General features: G+C 44.6%; 1 protein-coding gene across 2 annotated transcripts in view; it reads right to left on the reverse strand.

Annotated features, from left to right (window-relative positions):
- UTP14A (UTP14A small subunit processome component) overlaps positions 1–6472 on the reverse strand; it is a 23945-nt gene extending 17473 nt beyond the window's left edge. Inside the window, exons 1-6 of one of the 2 annotated variants that reach the window (XM_017507524.2) lie at positions 6359–6472; positions 4866–4941; positions 3656–3726; positions 3056–3120; positions 1092–1234; positions 328–483 (exon numbers count right to left, since the gene is read on the reverse strand). In XM_017507524.2, the coding sequence (XP_017363013.1) occupies positions 328–483; positions 1092–1234; positions 3056–3120; positions 3656–3726; positions 4866–4941; positions 6359–6384 (537 nt within the window). In that variant the 5' untranslated portion in view covers positions 6385–6472. Of the gene's footprint in view, positions 1–327; positions 484–1091; positions 1235–3055; positions 3121–3655; positions 3727–4263; positions 4600–4865; positions 4942–6358 lie in introns of those variants that run through there. The other variant, XM_037731036.1, reaches the window with a different exon arrangement.
- Positions 6473–10813: the final 4341 nt, after the last annotated feature.

The following is a 10813-nucleotide window of genomic DNA, read 5'->3' on the forward strand; positions in this document are numbered from 1 at the left end:
CTACTTGGGAGGCCAAGGCAGAATTGCTTGAACCCAGGAGGTGGAGGCTGCAATGAGCCGAGATCATGCCACTGCACTCCAGCCTGGGTGATGGAGTAAGACTCTGTCTCAAAAAAAAAAAAAAAAGTGATCACAGGGCCATTGTGACTGATTACTGCATGACTGACAATGACGATGGGCAACCCCTTCTTTCTAAGCACAAAGCTAAAATGACTTAAGCTGAGGTTTACCTGAACATGTCCAAACAAATCAATTGCAGGCTCTGAAATCTCCAACTTACGAAATCTCACCTTTCAGTGAAGTTCAGTTTCATTTTGTTGTACTCACCTTCCAGCTACTGAGCACATGTTCAATGGGAGCAATGACTGGCTCCTCCTTCTCCAGGGGAAAAACCAGCTGCTCTGCCTGTCGGTTCTTCAGGACGATAGGGTCCCATTTGGAGAGGACTTGTGAGGTTTTATTGAATGCTACTTCTCTGTGGATCTGAAGCAGGCAAGGTATATAAAAAGAAAGAGCCACAAGATTAAGTATCACACCCAAAGGACTAACAAAAAATTAGGAGGCAATGTTTCTTAGCCCAAGAATCAGGATGCTAGAGGTTACCTCTTGCTTCTCAGGACTGCAGTTTCTCCTAGATGATGATTATTATTATTTTTAGATAGACTTTCACTCGTGTTACCCAGGTTGGAGAGCAATGGTGTGATCTCAGCTCACTGCAACCTCTACCTCCTGGTTCAAGCTATTCTCCTGCCTCAGCCTCCCAAGTAGCTGGGATTACAGGCATGTGCCACCACACCCGGCTAATTCTGCATTTTTAGTCGAGAGGGTGTTTCACCATGTTGGCCAGGCTGGTCTCAAACTCCTGACCTCAGGTGATCTGCCTGCTTTGGCGTCCCAAAGTGCTGGGATTACAGGTATGAGCCACCGTGCCCAGCACTCCTAGATTATTTTTAATCTTACCCATAGTGGGGAAATCACAGCTCCCCCTCCTCCCATTTTTCAGGTCTTTCCCTTCTTTCTCTTATATTACCCTGTTTTCCCTTGTCAATTCAATTTCTTTCCCTTAATAGACCACCTTCTCTGTAGCATACCCGTTCAATCTCTTCTTTGTTAAGAGGTAACTCCACAGTCTTCTTTGATTTGACTCTATTCAGTTGCTTTTTCACAGTAGCCAAAGAAGATGAAGTTTTAACAGGCTCAAGCAGATCTGCAAGGACCAACTTTTCTCCTGATCCTGTAGAAAGGTCAAACTTTCTGGTCAGACCAAGAAGTGAGGCAAGATCTCAATAAAGTGTAGGGAGAAGCCTCAGTAGAAAATGCCAGTAGATGGCAAATGTGCAGAAGTAGGAAGAATCCTCTTACTTCAATTCCCTATTTCTAGCCATGCCAACACTATCACTCTTCTGCATTCACCCCAAATGTGTTAGGGGATGGAAGAGAGCAGAAAAATATTTATTCAAAACTCAGTTGCTTTTCTCCTGGGGCTTCCACTCTTGCACCATTGCAATTCATTCTTCACATAACAGCCAAAAATAAAAACAGAAAAAGTGATCTTTTTGTTTTTTTTTTTTTTGAGACAGGGTCTCACTCTGTCACTTAGGCTGGAGAGCAGTGGTGCCATCTCTGCTTCCCAGACTCAGGCGATTCTCCCACTTCAGCTTGCCAAGTAGTTGGCACTAGAGGTGCGTGTCACCACGCCTGGCTAATTTTTTGTAGAGATGGGGTTTTGCTATGTTGCCCAGGCCAGTCCCAAACTCCTGGGCTAAAGCAATCTGCCCACCTTGGCCTCCCAAAGTGGGGATTACAGGTGTGAGCCACTGTGCCCGGCCCAAAATGATCTTTTGAAACTATAAACCAGACCAGGTGCGGTGGCTCACGCCTGTAATCCCAGCACTTTGGGAGGCTGAGGCGAGTGGATCATGAGGTCAGGAGTTTGAGACCAGCCTGGCCAACATGGTGAAACCCTGCCTCTACTAAAAATACAAAAATTAGCCAGGCATGGTGGCGGGCGCCTGTAATCCCAGCTACTTGGGAGGCTGAGGCAGGAGAATCGCTTGAACCTGCAAAGTGGAGGCTGCCGTGAGCCGAGATTGTGCCACTGTGCTCCAGTCTGGGCGAAAAGAGCAAGACTCCATCTCAAAAAAAAAAAAAAAGAAGAAAATATAATCCACAGCATGTCATGACCCTGCTGAAAATCCTCCAATGACTCCCCATTATACTTTGAATCTCATCTACCTAAAGGACACAGCCCTATGAGATCTAGTCCCCACCTGCCTCTCTAACCTCATGTCACCCCCTACCCTCCACCCTTTGTCACAGGGGCCGCTTTCCTACTCTTCAACATACTGTTCATGTTTCTACCTTAGAGCCTTTGCCCTAGCTGTTCCCTGGCCTGAATTGCTTTCCCCCCCACCCCATCTTTGCATGACTGACTTTACTTGTCGTTCACATCTCAGCTTCAATTTTGCCTCTTCCGGGGCCTTTCATGACCAACCCTTCTAAAGTAGCCACTTAGTCACGTTACTGCATCATCCTCTCTTATTGTCTCCCTTCATTAGAATGTAAGCCCTATGAGCTCACATCTTATTTGCTGCTGTAGCCTTGGTACCACAACAGTTATTATCCTGATATTGCTACTGACACTGTACTAGGTGAAGGCCCTTGAGTAAGTGACGTGACCTCTCTGAGCTCTGGCTGAAGAGAATATTGGGCTGTCTCCTAACTAGAAGCATTGTAAGAGAACTGAAATAAAAATGAAATTGTACAACTATGAATTATGACAAAGTTAGTAAGAGGCAGCTGTCTTCATTCATGTCCCTCTATCCTAGAAGTATCTCATCAAACTCAATAGGAGACCTTGACCACAGCCTTCTAGGCTTTGAGAGATGGAAAGAAATTGAAGGGCATCTGACTACCCTTCTTCACACACTCTCCCAGATATTTATGGTATGCATCATTAACCACATCAAAAACAGTTCTTGGAGGGTGAGGTGAACACTTTGCCTTTGAAACCCCACAAGCTTCATGCATGGGTATCTTCCTTTGTTCAACTTACCTTCAGAACTGACATTGAACTCTGATACCTTCAGACTAGCCTCGGACCTCTCAGCCAATTTCCGCCTGAAATTAGGCCAAACAATATAATAGGAATGGATACATTTTATAGGGGTTGGGGGTGAGAGAGACAAACACTTCTGTCTTCAAACAAGGCTTTGGTTTCTTGTATTTCTTCTAGGGTCGGGTTTTGTCATGATGCAGCAAGGAAATCTGTTCCTTACTTGGACTTGGTTGTCTAACCCTCATCTCTTCTATTACAAGGTAAGCATAGTGGAAAACATATTGAACTTAGATTCAAACACACTTGAACCTGCAACTTATGAGCCAGGTGACCTTGGGGGTAAGTCAATTTACTTCTCTAATGGGGTTAAGTAATGTTTACTCAATGCTTTAAAAGATTTTCATGTGGAATAAGACTTCGAATGTTTACAATAATGGCACTAAGACTAATAATAGCTAACAGTTAATTATATAATGCTTACTATATGCTAGGCACTGGTATTAAGATCTTTACATGAAGCACTCAATAAATATTAGCTGCAAAGAAATCACATGGAATCGGCTAGTTATAATCTGCCCTAACTGATGGAAACGTTACCTATTCTTTCCATCAAGGGAACTGATTGCTTCCAGAAGCTTCTGATGCTTTCTCTCTCCATCACAGTCCCCCTAAGACACAGAAAAAGAAAAACTATCAGGATGAGCAGGAGGGAAAAGACAACATGGAAACTGAGGCCCACGTAAAATCTCTCGTACTTTTGGTCAGTGGAGAACTGGGGAACTGGAAGAGGTCTGGTGTGCAAGCATTCCAGCTCAAACTAAAAAGGAGGTAATGTCATGCGTCTGTCCTAACTTGCTTTGGGACAAAAAGGGCTTAGAATGGTGTTTCTGTATAAAATATATAGTATCATCCAACACAGAAACCCTGACATATAGTGTAAGTCATAGCCAGGTACCAAGTTGGTTTTTTTTCTTTGAGACAGGGTCTCACTGTCTTGCCCAGGAGGGAGTACAGTGATGCGATCTCGGCCCACTGCAACCTCCACCTCCTGGATTCAAGCAATTCTCTTGCCTCAGCCACCGGAATAGCTAGGCTTACAGGCGCAAACCACCATGCCTGGCTAATTTTTGTATTTTTAGTAAAGATGGGGTTCACCATGTTGGCCAGGCTGGTCTTGAACTCCTGACCTCCAGTGATCTGCCCACCTTGGCCTCCCAAAGTCCTGGGATTACAGGCATGAGCCACTGCACCTGGCCTCCAAGTTAAGTTGCCTTTTCCTAGGAAGAACACACCAACCAGAAAAAAAGAAAAAAACTCCTCCTTGTTATTAATAGATATGTTGTGTGCCCCCCACCCCAGGGAAAAAAACCTGGGTTTTTTCTTTTTGTCAGGAGAATAAAGAATTGGAATTCCTATAGCATCTGTTGGAGATACAGCTTAAAATACGTATGCATATTTCAGTCAGATAATTAAATAACACTCTACAGAATTCCAAACTTGGGAAATGGGGAAACATATCATGAGGACCATGTGTGTGGGTGTGTGTTTTTTTTTTTTTTTTTTTTTTTTTTCTGAGATGGAGTCTTGCTCTGTTACCAGGTTGGAGTGCAGTGGCACGATCTTGGCTCACTGCAACCTCCACCTCCTGGGCTCAATAGTAGCTGGGATTACAGGCACATGCCACCATCACCACGCCTGGCTAATTTAGCACTTAATATTACACAGTATCTTACATTGCCACACCTTTCCTTTCCAGGAATGTGCTCTCTACCCTAATTTTGAAGGCAGTTTAGCAATTGTCACCCACCTCATCTTCACTCTCACTCAAGAGGTAGTCTTTTGGCAAATCCACTAGTTCTTCCTGTTGGCTCAAAGCCAGAAGGCTGTTAAAAGAGGCAACAAAGAAATGTTCATGCAATATAACCATCTAACAAACCTGCATATGTATCCCTTAATTATAATAAAAGTTGAAGTGAAATAAAGAAATGTTATCATTTGAAATAATGTCTAATCTATTAAAACAATCTCAAAAACATTGTAACTTCAGCACAGAATAGCCCTATCCCTTGGAAGATACATACAGCAGTGTGAAAGCCTTTGGAAACTTGTCATGACATGAAATTTAGACTGAAGTCAGGCAACACCTCCAAGAGTGCATGCAAAAGAACTAATACTTTTCAGTGATTGGTACAACATTTCCTATGACCTATAGGAAGCTATACAAATGTCAAACCCTGGAATAATACGGCCAAAGATGCTGTTGCTGGCCCTGGAGGCAAGGCAGTTTCATGATATATATATATAGATATATATATGTATGTTTTGAGATGGAGTCTCACTCTATCAACCAGGCTGGAGTACAGTGGCATGATCTTGGCTCACTGCAACCTCTGCTTCCCAGGTTCAAGCGATTCTCCTGTCTCAACCTCCCGAGTAGCTGAGATTACAGGCACAGGCCGCTTTGCCCGGCTAATTTCTTGTATTTTAGTAGAGATGGGGTTTCTTCGTGTTGTCCAGGCTGGTATCCAACTCCTGAGCTCAGGTAATCCTCCCGCCTAGGCCTCCCAAAGTGCAAGGATTTCAGGCGTGAACCACCATGCCCGGACTCACGATTAATATTTCTAAGCATCCTCCACATGTTTGACTCCTTGACAGGCAGCCTAATCAAAAGTGTCATCTTGATCACTTGTTTCCAGGAATGGAGAAACAGGTCAAAAGCAGCTGAGTAAGCCATTTTCCCTGGGGCTTGCTTAGCAAGTAGGTGCTTAACTAAGGAGACTGGTACCCACAAACATAAAACTTACTGTTAGCTAACAGCGTATATTATTAGTATTTGCAAAGCCAACATTACTAAAGGGACTACAATTAGTTCCAGGGGTGGGGGGTGGGGGCACGAAACATCACAGGAGTGAAAACGTGGTAGATGACTCCAACCAGCAAAGGTTTCCAAGATTTGAGGAGTTTATAACTCCTGCACTGCTTGCGCAGAGGATTAGATCGGGCCGCAGAAAAAGGGAAGAAAAGGGGTCACGTGATGAAGAAAGTGCAACAGTAAATGAGCTGGGGAGGCAGAAGCAGCATCAGGACCAACAGGGATGCGGCTATATCGGTGAGGAGCGCAGTAAGCGAATGAAATTAAATTAAAAGGGCCTTAAAGGCTGGATCGCGGAAAATAGGAACGAGTGGCCAGTTCTTAAGGGGAACCATTGCCATCTGTTAAAAGGGGGCTCCCATTTCCCAAAAGCTGGGGAACCCGGCCCCCAACGAGTCCCAGAATCCCCCTTCCCGTCTGCCCCTCACCTCTCCGCAAGCCGGTTCGCAGTCATCTCAGCAGCCCGCTTCTCTCACATGTACCAAGAACGGAAGCCGAAGGAAAGCAATTTCCGTGCCGGCCGCAAAGCAATTTCTGCTTCCGTCAATTGCTCGCGACGGAGACGTCACATCCGTTCCGTGCGAGGCGTGTGAGAACAGGGAGCCGTGTCGGGAGGGGCCTGCAGAAAACTGGGAGGCTGGAGATGAAACGGCTGCCAGCGGGCGGAGTTTTCCTTTCTCCACCCGCCCCGTATTTCCCTGGTGCGCCGCTGTCTGTGCTCCCGGCCCCTGGTTTCCACGCAGCCCAAGGTGGGTGAGTTTAGGGCGAGGGTGCTGCGCTGTCAGGGGCTGAAACCGCGCCTTCATTTGTCGCTACCTAATCCAGAAGGAAGGACTCCAGTGCCCGTCCTTGTGCGACGGCGTCCTGCAAGCCTGCCACCAGTCAGCTCGAGGGTTTATTGAATGCCCATTAAGGGGCCAGATTGTGCTGGGACCCGGCGATCCGATAGTGAACAAAACAAGTTTCCTTCCATTTAAGGAAAAATCTCTTTTGATCCCTTGTAATTGCAGCTCTGTTCTTCATTCCAGACTCAAAAGATTTTATCCAAGAATGGGCCATCGGTAGCTACGCTTCCTAACCGCCCATCAACTTAAAATTTTTTTAAAACAACTTTTTTTCTCCCATCAACTTTTAATAATTCTATTTATTTATTTTTGAGACAGAGTCTCGCTGTGTCGCTCAGTCTGGAGTGCAATGGCGTGATCTCGGCTCACCGCCCCCCCAGCCCCTCACTCCAGGGTTCAAGCGATTAACCTGCTTCAGCCTCCTGAGTAGCTAGGATTACAGGCGCCCGCCATACCCGGCTAATATTTGTATTTTTAGTAGAGAAGGGGTTTTGCCACCTCGGCCAGGCTGGTCTTGAACTCCTGACCTCAGGTGATCTGTCCACCTTGGCCTCCCAAAGTGTTGGAATTACAGGCGTGAACCACGGCACCCGGCCTCATAATCTTTTTTAAAATTAGAGATTGTAGACAAATAATAGACAAGAACATTCTTTTCATTTTAAGCCATCCCATTTTGCCTTTCCCCCATTATTCCACAGAAATTGCTCCGGACAAGATCAGGGACACCCAAAGTTGCTAAATAAAATGGATACTTCTCAGTCTTTGGCTTCCCAGAACTTTGTGTGGCATTTAATATTGTTGATTTGTTTTCTCGTTTCTTTTCTTTGTGAGATGGAATTTCAATCTTGTTGCCCACGCTGCAGTACAATGGCACAATCTCCACTCACTGCAACCTCTGCCTCCCGGGTTCAAGCGATTCTCCTGCCTCAGCCTTCTGAGTACTTGGGATTACAGATGCCTGCCACCACACCCAGCTAATTTTTTATTTTTAGTAGAGACGGGATTCCGCCATGTTGGCCAGGCTGGTCTGGAACTCCTGACCTCAGTTGATAAACCCGCCTTGGCCTCCCAAAGTGTTGGGATTACAGGCATGAGCCACCGAGCCCAGCCGATTTGTTTTCTTATTTAGGAAATGTTTTTAGCCATCTGCTATGTGCCAGGCCTCTAGGCATTGGGGATACGTTGGTGAACAAAGCAAATATGTCCCATGCCTTTCTAGACCTTACTTTCTAGTGGGATTAAAGACAATGTTGTTATTGTTGAAACTCCATCCTGAGATTTCAGGACACCACTTTCCCCTGCTTTCTTAGCCCTGTGACCATCTTCCTCAGTCTTCTCTGCTGGATGGTTTTAATATACTTACTCCCTAAATGATGATGTTGCCGAGAATTCTGCTTTAATCCCTCTTTGTTTCTTACAGATACTCTTCCTAAGTGAAATTGCCTTTAACACCTGCATGAGAACAAAATTTACATCTCTAGCCCTAATCTCTTTCTTGAGCTCCAGACTAGTATCTCTGATTGCCTCCTGGCCCTTCGTTTTGTCCCACAGGCACATCAAACATAAAATGACCAATTTCTATCTTTTCCACAAGAGTTCCTTTCCTGAATTTCTCATTTCTATGATTGGCCCATGAACTGAAGTCTGAGAGTCGTTTTAGTCCTTTACACTCTGCAGCTGCTTGTCCACATTGTCAATTTTACTTCCCGGGGTCTCTGTCAAATATCTCCTTAGCTTTCTCCATCATGTTTGCCATTGTATTAGTTGAGACCTTTGCAATTTCAAGCCTGTGGCATTGCAATAATCTTACAAAAAAGGGAAGCATTATAGCATTTTCATATTCATGAAATGAAATATGAAGAATGAATGAATAAAAAATTCATTTTGTGATGAAGAGCCCTAGCTTTGAAGCTGTACTCTCTGGGTTTGAATCTTAGCTCTGTCACTTACTAGTTTTATAGTTTTTTTTGGAGGGGGGGGGGGCGTGAGTAGAGAGAATCTCGCTCTGTTGCCCAGGCTGGAATGCAGTGGTGTGATCTCAGCTCACTGCAACCTCCACCTCCCAAGCAATTCTCCTGCCTCAGCCTCCCAAGTAGCTGGGACTACAGGCGTATGCCACCATGCTCGGCTAATTTTTTGTATTTTAGTAGAGATGGGGTTTCATCATGTTGCCCAGGCTGGTCTCGAACTCCTGAGCTCAGGCAATCTGCCCACCTCAGCCTCCCAGAGTGCTAGGATTGCAGGTGTGAGCCACTGCACCCAGCCTAGTTTTATAATTTTTGAGTAAGTCCCTTAACTCTCTGTGCCTTTGTTTTCTCATCTTTATTTTATTTATTTATTTAGAGACGGAGTCTTGCTCTGTCGCCCACACTGGAGTGCAGTGGCCTGATCTCGGCTCACTGCAACCTCTGACTCCTGGGTTCAAGCAATTCTGCCTCAGCCTCCAGAGTAGCGGGGATTACAGGCTCAAGCCACCATGCCTGGCTAATTTTTTATTTTAATTTTTTTATTTTTAGTAGAGTAGTGGCTCATGCCTGTAATCCCAGCACTTTGGGAGGCCAAAGCAGGAGGATCACTTGAGCCCAGGAGCTCAAGACTAGCCTGAGCAACAGAGTGAGACTCTATCTCTGTTTTTAAAAATAAATAAAACATTTGGGAAACAAAAACCCCAAAGCAATACAAAAAATACAATAAAACAATATACAGTATTTACAATAGCATTTACATTGTATTGGGTATTTTTTTTTTTTGAGATGGAGTTTTTATCTTGTTGCCCAGGCTGGAGTACAATGGCATGATCTCGGCTCACCACAACCTCTGCCTCTCAGGTTCAAGCAATTCTGCTGCCTCAGCCTCCTGAGTAGCTGGGATTACAGGCATGTGCCACCATGTCCGGCTAATTTTGTATTTTTTAGTAGAGACAGGTTTCTCCATGTTGGTCAGGCTGGCCTGGAACTCCCAACCTCAGCTGATCCGCCTGCCTCGGCCTCCCAAAGTGCTGGGATTACAGGCGTGAGCCACCGCACCCGGCTGAATTGGGTATTATAAGTTATCTAGAGATGATTTAAAGTATGTAAGAATATTTGCATAGGCTATATGCAAATACTATGCCATTTTATGTCAGACTTGAGCATCTTTGGATTTGGGTATCCATGCGGGTCCTGGAACCAACCCTCCCCAGATACTGAGGGACAACGTATTTGTCACATATTAAATGTTCAATAAATGTCATAATATTAGTAATAATTATTATTTCACTGACCTTTTAGTCTTTAGTCTCACTTCATCTAATCATTTAAATTGGACCACAGCATGCCCCTACTTAAAAAATGCAAATAGACCCTTATCACCAAGATTAAAAAAAACTATCTAGTCCTTGTCAGTCTCTCCATCCTGTTTGAAACACTTCCCACTTCCCTCAGGGTACTCCAAATTATATTTTTATGGACAGATGATGTTTTCTTAATCTTATATAAAGTATGAATAAAAGCATTTTAGAAAACATTGACATTTTTATTGATCTATACTTAATCTAAGTAAAGACAGTGTGTTTGCTATGCAAATGCAGCTTTGAGACAGATCCCCTAAGAATTCCCCCTTCACAGTTTTAACCAGATTGCTGCCCCTTTTCCCTCTTATGTAGAATTATGGAACAGCCAATGCAGTATTTTAGTTGAGATCTAAAGGATAAGAAGGAGCCAGTGTTGCGAAGAACTAGGGAAGATTGTTCAAGACAAAACAATGTGGGCTGGCCGGGCGCGGTGGCTTATGTTTGTAATCCTAACACTTTGGGAGACTGAGGTGCGTGGATCACCTCAGGTCAGGAGTTCAAGACCAGCCTGGCCAACATAGCAAAACCCTGTCTCTACTAAAAATACAACAATTAGCTGGGCATAATGGTGCATCTGTAATCCCAGCTACTAGGGAAGCTGAGGCAGGAGAATTGCTTGAACCTGGTAGGTGGAGGTTGCATTGAGCTGAGATTGCAGCACTGCACTCCATCCTGGGCGACAGAATGAGACTGTCTCAGAAAAAAAA

This window comes from Cebus imitator, unplaced genomic scaffold (genome assembly GCF_001604975.1).
Source record: "Cebus imitator isolate Cc_AM_T3 unplaced genomic scaffold, Cebus_imitator-1.0 Scaffold376, whole genome shotgun sequence".
Classification (NCBI taxonomy): domain Eukaryota; kingdom Metazoa; phylum Chordata; class Mammalia; order Primates; family Cebidae; genus Cebus; species Cebus imitator.